At 42.4% G+C, this 17,712-nt stretch overlaps 2 protein-coding genes across 2 annotated transcripts; one reads left to right on the top strand and one right to left on the bottom strand.

The window, feature by feature from the left end:
• Positions 1-10,060: 10,060 nt before the first annotated feature.
• Positions 10,061-11,085, bottom strand: cebp1 (CCAAT/enhancer binding protein (C/EBP) 1). The gene is made up of 2 exons (XM_061094315.1): positions 10,795-11,085; positions 10,061-10,366 (listed from the first exon to the last, which is right to left on the bottom strand). Exons 1-2 carry the CDS (start codon positions 11,083-11,085, stop codon positions 10,061-10,063), a joined length of 597 nt encoding a protein of 198 aa, XP_060950298.1.
• Positions 11,086-13,238: 2,153 nt separating this feature from the next.
• On the top strand, positions 13,239-17,283 carry ngdn (neuroguidin, EIF4E binding protein). Its single transcript, XM_061093888.1, has 11 exons — positions 13,239-13,264; positions 13,492-13,551; positions 14,028-14,099; positions 14,332-14,469; positions 14,573-14,657; positions 15,069-15,121; positions 15,309-15,426; positions 16,170-16,344; positions 16,430-16,583; positions 16,810-16,879; positions 17,127-17,283. The coding sequence occupies exons 1-11, from the start codon at positions 13,244-13,246 to the stop codon at positions 17,144-17,146; spliced, it is 966 nt and encodes a 321-aa protein (XP_060949871.1). The 5' UTR covers positions 13,239-13,243; the 3' UTR covers positions 17,147-17,283.
• The last annotated feature ends 429 nt before the right edge of the window (positions 17,284-17,712 follow it).

Below are 17,712 nucleotides of genomic sequence, written 5' to 3'. Positions count from 1 at the left end.
AGACTATACCTTGGATAAAAAAAATTAAACAATTTTTGAAACTAACAATTTAGTAGCACTTAAATGGCACTTACTTATAGCATTTTGTAGTTTTGCTTTATTTTTGAAGAATTTGTACTTTCTTGATTCTTGTTGTTCTTGGTTTGTACCCTCGGGGTTGAATGCACTTATTGTAAGTCGCTTTGGATAAAAGCGTCAGCTAAATGAAATGAAATGTAATGTAATGTAATGAACTCAACACCTGAATTTAGCAGGGACACCTGTTTCCTACTGTTACAAATGTAAATTGTTCTGTTACGTTTGATTTGACTTAGTAGTTTGATGCTATACAATTGGGGTGAAACATCATGATTGGCAGCTAAGACTGACTTCCCATTGGTCAAGCCAGATACCGCAGCCCCATCACTGAATCACTACTGCACAGACTTTGGCTCCAAATAACGTCTTTGGCTCAAGATGGCTGCATTTGCATCTGTGATATTTTGGTTTAATTTCTGGACAGTGGGAGGACATGGAAATGCATTGTCCATCTTTATATAAAGTCTATGGAAAGGACAGATTCCCTTCTTGACGGGTTCACACATACAGCAGCCTCCAAAGATCTGACATTACATGCTTACAAGTTGTAAAAAACACAATGTCAACTAAAACCAATTATTCTGTACATCTACCTGTTTCAGGACAATTCAACTTTATGCTATATTTATTATATTTACAGCTTCTAATATATCACTACATTTTCTGACAGAATGACATCATCCGATAGATATAATTCACTGAACAAAATTCTAAATACTGTATCATACAGCAAGAGCTTGTTTTTGTAATATAATTCTGTCCAAACAGAGTAACTTAAGTACACACATTTTATGATCACACCCTAAGTGTGTGTGTGTGTGTGTGTGTGTGTGTGTGTGTGTGTGTGTGTGTGTGTGTGTGTGTGTGTGTGTGTGTGTGTGTGAAGACTTGCTGTTTTTCTTTGCCTTGTGTGACAGTGAAGATTAATATCTTTGAGCTTTTGTACTGCTTTTCAGCCGAAAACATGACATCCGACAATATCTTTTAAAATCCTGTGACCAAACTCACCATGAGTTCAAAGCATCACTGACCGATCTGATTGAGAGTTTTAACCAACAAAGGCAGTGAGGTTCTATTAAATTTATATACAACTTTTTATATTGAACAGCACAGGAATAACCCTCTCCCACAGATGTTGAACCCAAACATCTGGAGTCTGAAACCTGAAGTCAAACAGTTTATTGTTGGCAGCTGACGGTGCACAGGAAATACAGTGCAGCCCCAGTCTGCCCTAACCCCACCCTGGAAGTCTAACCCAGTCCTAACCCCACCCTAAGAAGACTAACCTTGTCCTTTACACTTCTTTAAGCAGTCTAACCTTTTTGAAACCCTTTCCTCTGCAGACAAACGTCTCCTGACTGTGTCCACATCAACTTCCACTTGCTGCACAGGTTGAACCACATGACAGGTCAGTGCACATATGATGCAGAGTCCAAGAATGTCTTCGCCTTACCTAAGCAGCTAACGTTTGTCAATGCATGTTACCGTTTCCAGTGCTGTCTAACCTTGTTCTGACTCTGTCCTAAGCAGGCTAAACCTTGTCCTAACCCTGTACTTAGCGGTCTGAATCTGTCCCTAGAAGTCTAACCTGGTCCTTACCCTGTCCCTAGTAGTCGAAACCTGTCCCTAGAAGTCTAATCTGGTCCTAACCCTGTCCCCTAGTAGTCAAAACCTGTCCCTAGAAGTCTAACCTGGTCCTAACCCTGTCCCTAGCAGTCCAAACCTGTCCCTAGAAGTCTAACCTGGTCCTAACCCTGTCTTTAGCGGTCTAAATCTGTCCTCAGCAGTCTAACCTGGTCCTTACCCTGTCCCCTAGTAGTCTAAACCTGTCCCTAGAAGTCTAACCTGGTCCTAACCCTGTCCCCTAGTAGTCGAAACCTGTCCCTAGAAGTCTAGCCTGGTCCTAACCCTGTCCCCTAGCAGTCGAAACCTGTCCCTAGGGGTCTAACCTGGTCCTTACCCTGTCCCCAGTAGTTGAAATCTGTCCCTGCAAGTCTAACCTGGTCCTAACCCTGTCCCTAGTAGTCAAAATCTGTCCCTAGAAGTCTAACCTGGTCCTAACCCTGTCCTCAGCAGTCTAACCTGGTCCTAACCCTGTCCTCAGCAGTCTAACCTGGTCCTTACCCTGTCCCTAGTGGTTGAAACCTGTCCCTAGGGGTCCAACATGGTCCTAACCCTGCCCCCAGCAGTATTACCTGGTCCTGACCCTGTCCCTAGTAGTTGAAACCTGTCCCTAGAAGTCTAACCAGGTCCTAACCCTGTCCTCAGCAGTCTAACCTGGTCCTAACCCTGTCCTCAGCAGTCTAACCTGGTCCTTACCCTGTCCCTAGTAGTTGAAACCTGTCCCTAGGGGTCTAACCTGGTCCTAACCCTGTCCCCAGCAGTATTACCTGGTCCTTACCCTGTCCCTAGTAGTTGAAACCTGTCCCTAGAAGTCTAACCTGGTCCTTACCCTGTCCCTAATAGTTGAAACCTGTCCCTAGGGGTCCAACATGGTCCTAACCCTGTCCCCAGCAGTCTAACTTGGCCCTACCCCGGTCCTCAGCAGCCTCCTGTGCGGGACACATGGACGAATTCCAGTGTTTGTGTGTCTCCTGCACAGGAAGCCTGACAGAGAGGAATCCCATCGGGTTACATAAGAGCTTTGCCACGGGGGTGTGTGAATGGAGCCCACCGGGGCTGCCTGCTCTCTGTGGAGGTGCAGACTCTCCGAGCCACCGACTGAAGCGGTGATGTAACTCGCAGCTGGGCTGGAACGAGCTGGACCGGGACGGCAGACCCCCTGGTCCAGACCCCCTGGTCCAGACCCCCAGCTGCCCTCACAGCTCTGGGGGACATGGCCGTTACTCACCGTCTCAAACGTCGTTAAATGTGTGAGGAGACGCCGCCGTTATCCCAGCATCGCGGGCTCGGGCACAGCGGGGACTCGGGGCACTTTCTCCGCAGTCACCGTGTCTCCTCCGCGCCTCAGCGCCAGGACGCTCCGTCCCTCACACGAAAAGACATTTCTGTCCCGCAGACATGTCGTCGTGTCCTCGGACCAACACAAAGGACACCGGGTTCTGCTGCTGCTGTCGGAGCCGAGCCCAGCGAACCCTCCGCCGCCTGGAGACGTGGGGATGCTACGTCGCTCCGCTACTGCTGCTGCGTGAGTCCTGCTGTCCGTCCTCCGACATTACACACACTGTCCGTGAGACAGCGGGCAGAGTGAGACTTCAGCCCCGGGAAACACAGCGTCCTTCCCCCGGTCAAAGAGCCGCTGTGCCACGGAGAGGAGCCGAGAGGAGCCCGATCGAAGGTGCGAGGTGCTCCGGCTCACTTCGGCAGTGTTCGGCCGAACCCGTCAGAGCGACGTCCCCTCGTGTCACAGCGGCCGAAGATCGTCTCCGCGCAATGATGAATCACTCGGTAGTGAAATGCATTCGTACTTTCTGCTGTTTCAGGTTATATTGTTGCATATCATGATTATAAAAGATTATAGATGAAATAATTTGTAAGTTACATGATTAGTTGTTAGAAAAATAAGCAGCTAATATATAAAAACCAAACATATGAGCTGCTGTTTCATTTTCTGAAGCTAATCTAACTTGTTAAATGTTGTTTAAAACATACTTTTATTAGAGCTGAACATTAGTTTTGCATACATTTACAACATGACAGAAAAAGATTTTTCCTTCCATTATTTGCATTGGGAGGTGTGGCTGATGCACTGGTTGAGAATTTGTTCAACTCATCCCTGCTTGTATCGGTCAACTGTTATTCAACAGAAGCCAAACCGCTCATCGAGCCACTGGGAAACGTCACGGTGCTCCCATCAGGCCCGTCCGCCCACTGCCGCAGACCCTCATGAAAACCACTGCATGTGCACACAGTGGCTGCAAGGACAAAAACAAGCCAACAATCTGTGACCACCACCCTTCAGGCGTTCTACAATGCTTTCAAGGATGTGTGTGTGTGTGTGTTTGTGTGTGTGTGTCTACAACAGTATACGACAACAGATGATGTATGGCAAACTGAATCTCAGTGGACACATATGCCAGTATTTGAGGCAAAGCAGCTGTCTGCAAGTAAATCTACAATAAGGGAAAAATAACAAAAGTTGATCATATCAACTGGCAACCAAATACCCTAGAGGAAATAACCCTCTTACTTTATTATTCAAGTTTAGGTTACCCTGCACCCTACTAAAAAGTGAGACAGGTAAGGATATCTGGCAGCTGGATCTTTTCCTGAAGCGAAATGTTATTGTTACATCCGGGATATGTTGAAACAAAAAAACTGAATCCTCAATGATATTTTTCTTTGCAATTGGGCTACAGGGAATACATCAATCTGGATCAGGACAGAGCTCCGCCGCAACTAGATATACAAGAAACCTTATTAGATTTCCCACAGGACAACAAAAGCCATCTTTCTTTCCAAATCTGCATTGCCTGGAGAAAAACAGCAGTCACACTTCTCAGACAATTAAGAAGCTCTACTTGCCCACATCAGTCCTAATAAAGGCAGGAGCTCTCTAATCCCCACTAGCATGGCATCACTCTATACCCAGATGCCAGTCCTAACACAGTTACATTAAACTGAACCTGTGAGATAAATTGGTGCACGTGGTCCATTGGGAGCAATACTGGTTTTACTTTTAATCTATGAAAGGAGCGGTGCAATTTTAAAAGTCATACAATGGTTAGTGTATCTCCCTCTCAAAGATCACTAGCATGGCTCTATTTAACTGCAGCAGTCGTACAAAGGTTGTTGTAACAACAGTTTTTTACACAGCAGGTTGGTAGTGATGGTAGAGGTGGTTCACAGAATCAGCGACAGGGTGAGACCTCTGTTCTCTGTGAGCTCTCTGCTCCAGAGGGCCTACACGTAGTCCTCAGCCTCAAGGAGAAGCCATAAATCATAGATCAGCACCGGAATATGTGGCATACACTGCGTCTCCATACATAGAAAGGTACACAATGTTTTTATCATGATTATTAAACAGTTCACATTTTATCAGCATTTCTCCGCTCCACATACAGCAGCTAAATGTAACAGTTGGATTCATAGCAGTCTGGATTAAAGCAACACCATATAACTTTTACTGAACAACAGCGCCCTCTGCAGCCACACGTGGTGATTCATTCTGTTTGGCTTCATGCGATTTTATGTGGAGGAAAATCAAAGCTTATCAATTATCACTGAGTTGACAGGAGCTCTGACTGCATAGTTCCTGTAAGAGCCATTCATGCATTTGTTTATCCACGTTTGTGATATCTATTGCTCTGCAAAGTTTTTCCACTGGATGGCACTACCCTTCAAAAGGAACTACATTTAAAATAGGAAGCCAGATAGGCCGGTAATGTTGCATGTTACCAAGAAAGTATATGGTTTTGACCGTGTCTGTGGATAAGGGGCAGTGATAAAAACAAGCAAAGTTTATCTATAGGATAGGTGACTGTTTGCAGGATGTGTTTTATGTCCGGGACTAGCAAATCAAGGATCACAGGCAAAGGTAACATGTGGGCTATTGTTGGAACAGCAGATGCCTACGTGTCAAAAAGTTTGCAGAAATTCAACAATGTAATTTTTAATGAAAAGCCACTGCAGTCACTAGTGGATGTTACCCACAATCCCCTGCTTCCTGAATCTGAAGAGCTGTTGTAACAAACCCATCAAACTCTGTTAAGATTTCTTGACATTTTTGGGAGCACTGTGAGAAAATCTATATAAAAAACCTCATACAAATGCAGCGCTGCAAAAATATCACAAATTTTCTTATTATCTTGAACAGCCAACAACACCATATACCAGTTTGGTATCTACAATCTTACCTGTTCCAGATATGACCGTTTTTTTTATTGATCTGGTTTTATTTGCCTTGCTGTTACAGCCTCTGGCCAATAGGAGGTGCTAGGGCCCCTTTAGAACCCCGACTGCCAGCATCCTTGGCTGCAACCTCTTTATATACAGTCACTGGCTGTGACTGTCAGTCAGATCCACACACACTTTTCACAGGAGATCGAACCCACTCACCAAAGTAACATAGAACAGAGTCAAGAGTGGGAATGAAAGAGGAATATTCTCCCTCATCCAAGTCGGTGAACCGCCAAACTAATTTTGAAGCTCCTGTGTAAAAAATTTGCACAGTGTTTTAATGTTTATTGTCCTGATTCTCGATGTTTATTTATTATTATTATGCTGGTATCTTGAAAGTCATAAAGGAAACTGTAGCATTGACAACACAGTATTATTGAGATTTCTCCGTCTGTTTGGCTTTTGAAATACACCCAAGTTCTCCTGAAGATTGGAGGCCTCTGGAATATTGGTATATGTGTTACCGGGCCCTTGGACCTCAAACAGCCCTTTGAAATTGGGTCAGAAAGTGAAGAATCCAAAATATAGTACTTTTCCCCAAAAGTCCTCACTTTGTAGGTTGCAGGCTCAAATTCTCACCTTCTTAAAGTATATACACACACACACACACACTAGTACAAGGATTACACGCAATCTGGACACATCATCATTTAAATCACTTTACTTGCAAAAACAGAAAGAAGTGTGAAGTGATGAGTGCTCAACAGCCTCTGAACAGCATCTCACATCACTGCGTTATTTCTTCTCATTCATTTCTCCTTTTCATGAAAACATTTTGTTTGTTTGGTGTGAAACTGATGCTCTGAGAGCTGGCGTCTGAGTGGTGCTGTTTCTCATTGTGAGGCTTTTAGTGCAAGAGTGTCGAAATGAAGGTAAAAAGTTGTTTCTGTTATTTGGACTCTTGATTGATCATAAGATATAATTGATCTTGATCCATTCGATCCGTCTCTGGTCTGAAGACAAGAGCTGCGACTGGCTGCAACAAAAACAGCTTCACACGGCAGCTGCAAGAGCGGAGCGGCTTCACTGGGGCTGTGGTGGGGTTCGCATGGGTCTGCTGCTGTTGAGTAACCTGGAAGGGATTAGGTGAAACACAGTCTTTCTTCATTCTGTGGAGATGTTGCAGTCCCAGGACCACAAATTGCCCCACACGGCGCTACAGGACATTTCAACAGACACGGTCACACAACAACTCATTATGTGCCTGTGTGAGTGCAGGCAGGCCAGAGTCACACTTTCACTCTCCTGAGTAAATGAAGAGTTGATCACTGAAGCGACAAAAAGTTTTAGCTGATTTGTGGGATCATGTATTTGTAGCTCATCGCCTCATTACCATGGAAACAGGCTTCAGGATTTGTGTTAACTCTCTTTGCACCTTACAAGTTTAAGTAGAGTGTTTTGTTTTCTGTTCCCTATAAACTCCTTAGTTAAGTTTGTCGTTACAAATAAACAGGTTATCTCTGCAGAATCTGTACTCTCTATAATCTACCCGATGATTCCACAAACATCCTTCTGTTTTTATCTCTGTCTGTGTGTGAAACACATAAGTTGTGAACTTTTTATATTTTTGGCTTCACACTTGGTCTGTCTATTGTATACTGCAATATGCTGATCTCCATCATGGCAGACACATTAATGGAATCACTTTAAAAGCAAAGAGTTTGTTTTGTAGCTGTAATACTTCTTATTTGGCAGAATTATTGAGCCTTTATGTGGAACATTTGCATACTTGGATCTCAACAAACCTCTGAAATAGTCGACATGCAATGCACATAAAAAGTTAAGTTAATCATTTAATCTTGTATGTAAACAACAAACATGAACAGTATTAACAAATTCAGAAAAGCTTTAACTCTAAAATCTTCACTGCAGATGAGCCAGTTAGGATGAATGCGGAAGTTTCAAACTTCACTCTGCACCATAGACTGTTAATAAAAAGCTCAGCACACAAACAATAAAAAAGTGTCAGTATGTTGTAGAACAGTTTGAGGAGGACACACTAATGACAAGGAATAATTCTTCTGATGTATACGAATCATTAACACAGGACAAGACAACATGCTAGTGCCCATTAGGTTTAGAACAGACCCTCAAATGAAAAGTGAGATGAGGTGTAGCTGCTCTTGGATTGATCAAACCGTCGACTGTGTGAGCTGCTGGGATGTCGTTATTGTCAGTTCAGCTCAGTTTGCATCGAGTGAAAAAAGTACATTTGTATAAAACAGAAGTGAACATCTGTATCCGCGTCCCTTCACTCGGTCTTTTGTTGCCCAACAGGCACTAAAACTCAACTTGGATTAAAGGTCAAAAAACAACAATTCAAATCTAAATTTGGCAAAGAATTGTTTGTGAGTCAGTCTATTCCTCCACAGCGTGAAAATGTTTTACCAAATGTTAAAAACTTGAGCAAAACTTATTAAAATAACAAAATGTGTCTTTTGTGCGTGTTGCCCCCCCCCCCCCACCCACCTCTCTAGCCCACCACCCCCTATCTCTCTGTCCCTTCAGTAACATCACAGCCACAGGAAGGCCCTGGCAGCCCCAAACACTGATACTATCTCTTTCTCCGCTCTCGTCCTCCCGTCCTCCGCTGTTTCGAAATCTTGCCCATCCCACAAAGGGAAACCGCTGGTGCACAACGGTCCACGGCGTGACGTCCGTTTCTGTGGGTAGACAACTTTTGGTAAATGACGTGACAGGTGCCTGTTCACCCCCCAATGAAGGATGTAGGGGAGAGTTGGCGAGGGGCATTGAAGCATAATCACGCCTTCTTTGAATTCAAGCCACATGGTTGTGAAGGCTGTGAGCTGCATTCTATGTTAAATTAGGATTATCTGTCCAAACATAGAAAAAAACTACATTCATTCAAGCAGAAGCAATTATTTATTTATTATTTAAAAAGATTCATGGCAAAGTATTGCTTTAACAGTGTATTATCATACATTTATAAAACACATTCATGAACATGAAAGGGACATCTTTACAGATCCAAAAATAGTTTCAAGTAATCCCACACCTACTTAGAGTATTACATATACATATATTTATAGAGAAAGATTTCATTAAATCCTCGGCAAACCGCACATCGTTGTGAAACTCCTGTTGGGCAACTACACGCAGAATACAGCTGAAGTATCAGGTAGATGGGGATGAGGCAATGTTTGTAAGATTGAACCAAATCTCAGAAGAGTGCGTCCACGGCAAAGTCTCAGCAATCATATAAACCCGTTCTCAGGGTAACTGCGTTTACAGTGAATTTAGTTACAGCATTATATTCAGATCCACTGCAGGTTCCCTCAGAAGCTCCAGTGTACAGGATCAAAGCTACAGTTTAAGAAAGACAGAGGCCATGACAAAATCCCTCTTTATCCCAAAAAAGGTTCAAATGTTCAGGGTTTTTTTTGTCTGTTTATTAACTGTTTTATTGCAATTTCAAAAAATAAAATGCCGTCTTTGTTCTCAAACAGCTTCTGTCCAATCACTGTTGAGCATCTGTAATCAGGCAGAGCTGAAACTGTTCAAACAATACTCAGGATCTATGGTGTCTTCATTGTGTCAACTTGAAAAAATTACTGTAATTTCTTATAGCTTAAAAAAAATCTGTTCTTCTCAAATAATATTTACGATTAGTTAGTTGAAACCTTTAATATTGATTTTGTTTCAAATGGATTTTTTTTTTTAGACAAACACAAAACAAATCAGTTACACAAGCTGAAAGAAGTTGTCATAAAGACCATACAAAGTTTTTGACTTGTAACAACTTAACTTTTTAATTTTGGAAAACCTAATATTAACAATTACATTTAACTTTGAATAAAGTAATCACATTACTGTAATTTTGTTGCAAGCACCTTTAAACTTTCCTCAACATACATTTCTGAGTCAGTCCAAACCATAATTTTTATCTACACCTTAATCAATGCATTTTCTTTAGTCTCAAACAAAAAAACGTGTTTACTTTTCTTTATGGCTTTTTTAATTTGTCTTTACAGCTACCATAAACATGGGCTACATTGGCCAACAGGAGAAAACTTAAATATTCTATTATAGTCCAAGTATTTTTACTGTACTACCAGTGTTATGTGCTTTTTCTCGTCTCTAGATGTCGATGCGAAGGAGATGTTCAGATGCCTGACCCCCCTGCAGTGCCCTCCTCGGCCCCCTGCGGGTGTCGCTGGGACAGGATGTGTTTGAAAGTGTCCAGCTCCTGTGTCAGCTGCCCTATCCTCAGCTGCAGCTTCTGGTTCTCCTCCTGCAGCTGCATGGCCCTCTGCTGGGTCAGCAGGATCCTCCTGCGGGCCTTGTCCCGGCTCTTTCTCACGGCAATGTTGTTTCTCTCGCGCCTCTGCCGGTACTCAGCGCTGTCCTTGCTGATGCTCCTCTTGCTCTGCGGGGGCCTCAGGGTCGGCAGGAGGAAGGGAGAGAAGTCCTGGGGGTCACAAACACACTTTAGAGCCCCAATGACTGCTACAGAGCCACCTGCATATTTAAAGTTTATTTATATTGAATGTATCTCGTGTCCAAATCACACCAAATTCAACACTGCGAGATATGCATTCTGAAAACAGAAAGGCTGACCGTAGTTTGTAGACTTGGAAGGTAAGTATTGCCTGTTCATTATACATCCCAACATATTATACAGTGAATTCAAAGATAAATCAAAAAAATGTCTTATCTCTTAATTTAAAATTTGGCAGTTTTGGACAATCCCCCAAAATTTGGGTATGATCCAAAATCCTTCCACAGCCTCTCAGCATAATGGTAAGGACCCTAGGGAGCCCAGACAACACTCTTTCCACATGTGATCGCAGAACAAAGACATCTCTATCAGTTGTGCACCAAAAGCCTCTGGGTCACCTGCTGAGTGCTGGCGTGGCTCTGGTGGTGGTTGTTGCTCGCCGCATTCGAGGAGTGGCCTAGGCAGGACGTGGAGTACGGCAGGTAGGACATTCCCATCATCTGCTCGGCCACACTGTCCTCACCGCCCTCCCTCAGCATTCCCTGAGCCTGGCCGTACGGCATCATCTCCATGTGAGACAGCTGAGCGGAGGCCTCTGTTTGGCCGGAGGAAGCGACAGCTGGGTTCACCTGACCCGAGTAGGAGCTCGCCCACTCCTGGATGACGGAGGAAACCCTGGCATCAGACATCTGGAAGGGTTCAGAAGCAGAGTGAGACCAGAGAATCATCAAAATGATGCTGCTCTGCATGATTTCTGGAAATCAATCGTTGAGATGCTCTCTAGAATATGTGGAAAAACAGCAGACCCATCTTCATTGTTGTATTGCTTGGTGTGGCTCCAGTGGAAGCAATTTTCAATATGGGGCATATGAATATAATGGCCTTTAACTCTCTGCTGGCCTGAAGGCTTATTTTGGTCAAATGGAAGGAGGCTCTCCCTCCATCATACAGTCATTGGATCATGTGTCATATCCACCTCTGAAAAATGAGATATACCATCAAGGGGTCCACCGGTAAATGTTATACCACTTCGTGGCAACCATTTATTTCCTTTTTAGAATGTATGGCAGCTGCCAACAAGTTCCTGTCTGGAGGGACAGGAACTTGACTTAACTGTCCTGTGTTCAAGTTGTGGTTCATATGGTAAATATTTGAAAAATTTAATAGAATTTGGTCAAAACAAGTCTGCTGGAGTCCTCACTCACACCAAGAAAAGTGGATCATGTCGTTGGAGCTCTCACTTCTTTACAGGATCCCTGTCTGTTAAAGACTTAACTTCAAAATCCTGCTGTTGGTTTATAAAGCTCTGAATGGTTTACTGTTAAAATAAATGGTTATCTGCTTCGAACCATCCAGACTCCTCAGGTCTGCTTTCTGTCCCCAGAGACCAAACTAAACTTGGAAGGGCAACGTTTCGTTTTCATGCTGAAACTCTTTAGTTATTTTAAATCGATACTAAAGACTTTCCACAGCCTTCCTCTAAATCAAATATTACCCATTTCTTACACTGTACTGTTACTTTTACTCTTTCATATTTTGTGAAAACAATTTAAATTGCCTTGTTTTCTAAATGTACTATACTATACATAAACATGTTGATGTTTAAGCATAAACAATTTAAACTTTTAAAGATAAAGGCAGATTATGAAGCTCAGGAGGATGGAGGAAGAATATCATCAAGAATGCAATTTAATTTAATTAACCAATTAACCAGTAACGGTAAGAATCTTAGATCAGATATAATGTTATTTAAGTGCAACAGTAAAGTTGATCTGAAATAATTGGACCATTAAAGTTTTCAGTCAAATTAATGAGCAACAATTTTTATAATTACTTTAGGAGCTGCTTCTCGAATGTAAATATTCTCGGTCGTCTGTGACAGTAAACCTTTGGACATTCAAATATATAAAATTAGTTTCCATGAAACTTACTCAACATATAGAAAAAAAACAATAAATAGGATAATTAATTAACTAATCAGCACTTTATTACAAAATAAAATAATTGTTACATACAGCCCTACATTACACCATAAAGATACAATGCACAGAAAGGGAAAATGTATATTACTATGAATTCTTTGAGCTTTCTCCTTTCAATGTGACTCTATGGTTACCTACTGTCGTCGTCTCTTTAGTCTCCAGCGTTTCTTTTAAATCATGGCAGAAGTTATATTTGCAGTAAGGGATAACTTTGTGAAAAACTACAGTTAGAGCCAGTTATCTTTTATCATGTAAGCTGTAATGGGACTCACCATGACTCTTCCTCAGGCTCCTTAGACTGGAGATGGTCTGAGAGTCAGAGGCAGGTTCTCCTCCTCTGATGGTGATGATGATGAGGATGAGGATGATCACTCCATCACTTCCTCTGTTGCTCTTCCTCTCTCTCACTCACACATGTAAAGGAAGGGGGAAAATAAAAAACCAACAGGAAAATGTACAAAATAAGTGAAAAACAGTCTTCAAACAAACAAGTATTATTAATCAGCCTATCTTATGACTGGTGACCCTTCAAATGTCTTTATTGAATGCTGTTACGTTTTAACTCCTTTATTTAAATGGTTAATAAAACAGCAATATAGCTGCTGAAATGTATTGATACCTTACAGTTATTAGAAGCACCGTAGCCATTATTATTGTTTCATTTATCTTATCTTCTGTATTTAAGTTATATATGTATCTACATTGTTTACTCTGTTATATGTCAAGCCTATCTATGAACTCTATTTAATTATCTGTCATATATTGTTGTAAAATGTATTATTTATTTACAGTTAAAATAACGCGATAAACTACACGAATGCCAAACGTGATCCGCTGCGGCTTCCGTAGAGTAGGGACAGGCAAAATGGCGGCGCCTGTTGACAACGTGAGTACGGCTGCTGATTCTTAAACACATTAGTGTGATTTCTTTATACGTTCTACTGAAGTCTAAAGTCTTCAACGTGTTTTCTGAAACCGACCTTCAGGTGTTGGTCGGAGTAGTTTTTAAAACGATGCTAACAGCTAGCCACGAGCTAACCGAGTTTTCCTGCCTCACTTTCCTGTCTCTGTGTGTGTCTCTGTGTCTCTGACTGTGGTTTGACTTCATCACAGGATCTCATTGAAAGTGATTTGCCCAAAGCTGTCGAGCTGCTGAACAGCCTCACGGAACAGGTACGACCACAACACGCCGTTCTCACATGTTTAACAGTGAGCATTACTGACGGGACGACAAGACACCATTAAAACAAGTCATGAATATCCTAATACCCGGTTAGTAACAGAGCAATACCGCAGGGGTACTGGATATATCAGTGTAGTACTAGTACATCAGTTGGTTTATTAGGACTGTACCCCTTCATTGAGATGGAGATATGAGTCTATGTCGCTGATAGAGGAGCTGTAGATTTGAGTCTTTGTCTCTGATGGAGGAGATGTAGATCTGAGTCTTTGTCTCTGATTGAGGAGCTGTAGATGTGAGTCTATGTCGCTGATAGAGGAGATGTAGATCTGAGTCGTTGTCTCTGATGGAGGAGATGTAGATCTGAGTCTTTGTCTCTGATAAAACAGCTGTAGATTTGAGTATTTGTCTCTGATGGATGAGCTGTGGGGTTGGAGCGGCTCTAACTCTCTCTCTCTTTTCTCTTCAGGTGGCCTCAGTCACAAGTCACGTCCGCGAGCTGCTAACCACAGTCAAAGATGGGAAATGTAAAACATCACAGGTGAGCAAGGGACTTTATCACGCCTGTTATTGAGGATCACTGGATGAAAACATCTGCAGGTTCATACAGATGTGCGTTGGATTAATATAAGAGTGTGTTAAAGACTTTTCTTCACCGTGGTATCATCAAAGTTCTGTCTCTCTGTCTACTTTGTTTAAAACATGTGTGGATACAGTACTATGTCTTCTGTCCCTGTGAATGTGTCCTCCCTGACTCTGTCCTCTCTTTGCAGGGTTTGTCTTTCCTGGACCTTCGCTATCACCTGATGCTCTTCTACCTCCAGGACCTCACTCACCTGATCAGCATCAAGAGCGAAGGAGGCAGAATAAAAGACAGCGAAGCCTTGAGCAGAGTGGTCACCATCAGAACGGTGAGATGTCGTAATGAAAGTGACAATAACAAAAAACTAATAATGATATCTGTTCATTCTCATCTGGTGCAGGTTGTTCCTCATGTTCCCTCTTCTTGTTTAGGTTCTGGAGAAGATGCGACCCCTAGACAACAAACTCAAGTACCAGATTGACAAACTGATTCGAACAGCTAATACTGGAAGTTTAGGTAAGACCTGATGAATGAAGCCATCTGCATTCGTTGATGATTGTCATTTATTTGGGCACAACATAGCCTTCTCTGATTGATCAGGCTCCTATCACATGACAATTATAATTAACTATAATGTAAGAATAATACATATTCAGTTAGTTACACTAAGAGTCCCATTAAACTTGGTAACTAAAACATCAGAAACACCGATGTGATTCACTTGACAGCAGAATAAAGTGGAAGGACAAACTATCAACTATTAAATCTTAAGTCTCCACAACTATGTCAGATTCTCACACTCACCGTGAATAAATTGCAATGCCCAGTTGCTGTCTGCTGAGCGGCATGTTGTCGTTCAGTTACACATATGATACCTGTGAACACTGGCTTGCTAACAGCAGAGACTCATGTTTTTATTGACTTCAGCTGAAAACGACCCGCTGCAGCTGCGTCCGAATCCGGAGAACTTCGCCAGCAAAGTAAGTCCTCAACATTATAATAAGAATGTCACGTGACGTTGTTTCCTGTATGTGATCAACGCTCATTAAATCCTCACTCTACCACTACTTAAATAACAAAACACACATATAGTCTATAAATAGTAAGAGATGTGTATTTGTTTATTTATTAATATTTTTTCACCTTTTGTCCTGATCCATCAATCAGCTGAATGAATCTGAGGAGTCTGAAGGAGAAGCCGGTACAGCTACAGTCTCCGAGAAGACAGAAGCGACCTCTGGTGGCAGGAAATATATACCACCAAAGATTGCCCCCGTGCACTATGGTAATGTTGTCTGTCTTTTTAAACCGCTTTGTCCTCTTTGCTTCCTTATTCTGTGGAAGTTTGAAATGATCGATGTGAATATTTATCCTTAAATTGATCCTGGCGACATCCTGGTCGTCATGTACCGTGCCTGAGTATTATCCCTACCCCCCCTCCCGCGCTCCCTTTGCACTTGAACAAAAAACACTAAACAGAAGTTATTAAGGCCTGTACAGTACTTGAAAGAAATACTTTGTGTTTGTTGGTTCTGCACTTCAATTTTTGGACACCGTTTTTTTACAAATTGGGGGGAAAAAGATAGATACAAGCTGTGTCTCAATTCAGGAGTTGCATCCTTCTGAGGCGTAGATTGAGAGGGCTGAACCAAAATGATGCTCTCTGGTCTACAGAGGATTTCTGTGATCGGTGTCACCTGCTTGTTCCCCCATTTTTCCTGTCGCCTAGCAACAGAGGTTCATTAGGACATGATACTAATGTTTTTATGCCTCTTGTTTGTTTAAACATGTGTCACATATGTCTAGCATTGGACATCTCGTTGCTTGCATTACATTAAGTCTTCGAAAAACCGTTCCTCTCCGGGAAATGACGGCTCCAACGGGTGGATCCTGAACTTCTCGGAGATGAAAGGACGCTGTAAAGGAGACTGTGGAATGGGAAATTCTAGTCGCGCAGCTGTGACACAATCGTTTTTTAAATGCAGCCTTTGAAGGATACAGCCCTGAATTAGCTGTTTTTTTCTGCAGACGGTGATTTGACTGAGGCCGACAGGAAGAAGGCTCAGGTGGAGCGACAGCGTCAATCGGCCCTGAGAAGCTCTGTGATCCAGGAGCTGAGACAACAGTACAGTGACGCGCCCGAGGAAATCAAGGACCGACGAGACTTCCAAACCGATCGGGAGAGCCGCGATGAGACACACCGGTCAGTCGCTTCCTTCTGTGTTTCACAACTTGAATTTCTAATTATTTAAAACATTTCTAAGACAGGTGTCTTTTCCTCTTTGCAGGAAAAATTATGAGGAGTCGATGATGGTGCGTCTCAACGTATCAAAACAAGAGAAGGGCAACAGGAAGAGAGGCACGATGGGCATGTCCGGTCAGCTGAAGGGTATCACCCACTTCAGGGACATCTCTGCGCTGACGGGTGGCGAGGGCAGACAGGTGAGTTCTGACAGGAAGTGAGGAGGAGACGTTTAGTCCACACATTGTTCTGATGGTGTAAACTCCACTCATCATGCAGCAGAGCAGCTGACTTGCATTTACTCAGGACCTTGTTCCAGATTGAACAGAACAGGACATTTTAAATTATTCATGCCGACTATTCGCCAACTTGATGTTTGACACGACGGCTGTGGGTTTGTCTGAGACAGCTGTTTTGTCTTTCTAGATGCAGGATGATGAGGGCGCTCGCCCCAAGAAGAAGAAGAAGCTCATGAAGAAGAAAACCAAGAGAAAGGGTAAGGATTCATTATTAGATAGTTTGTATAAATTCTTCTAAAGATACAGATATAATCAATGTATAATCAATATATGAAATTTTTTTTAAAAACAGTCTTTTCAAAATAAAATATCTAATATCTCGTCTTCAACATGCTTTTAAAAAATTTGCGGTGACGTCATTAGTTCAAATATTTCAGAAGCAAAGCATCTGCTCTTTTATTTGCATCCTATTTCATCATTCTAATCACCCTTTTCTCTTTGCAGCTTTCAAGAAACACAGATAGACCTGAAACGTGGCGTCTCATCATCATTTTCGTTCACTGTTTGACTTTGTCATCGCTGTGTTAATAATGAATTCCCCGACACTTGCGTACATTCAGTGTTTTTGACATTGTGAAATAAAGTTTACTGCAAGTCAAAAGTTTTATTTTCCTCCACTAGAGGGCAGTCACATCACTTCCCTATCAGAGGCAACACACAGATCGTCATTGAGACAATGCAGGTTTGAGGTCATTTAAGGATTCACACTTATTATCAAAACTCTGCTGCTCCAAGAGCTGTGACGATGAGGAAATAAACAGCAGACGACGTTTAGCCACTGGAACTGTTCAGTCCAGTTTGATCCTCAATGTCTTGAAGCTGCCAGATGTTGATGTAAAAGGCCTTAATCACAACCTGCTGCTACAAGTACACCAGCCAGCTGACCACAAGGCAAACATGTGGCAAATGCTGTAAATAAAACTGATGGCTGAGTTTCATTTAGCTGTTTGGGTCTCATAGTGCTGTAAACGTGCACAGCTGCCCTGACTTACAGGGACACTCGGAACAGAGCAGCCGTTCTGGTTCAAAA

This window comes from Limanda limanda, chromosome 20 (assembly GCF_963576545.1).
Source record: "Limanda limanda chromosome 20, fLimLim1.1, whole genome shotgun sequence".
NCBI lineage: Eukaryota > Metazoa > Chordata > Actinopteri > Pleuronectiformes > Pleuronectidae > Limanda > Limanda limanda.
Note: the sequence above shows the minus strand (reverse complement) of the source record. Positions and strands in the feature narration are given on the sequence as shown.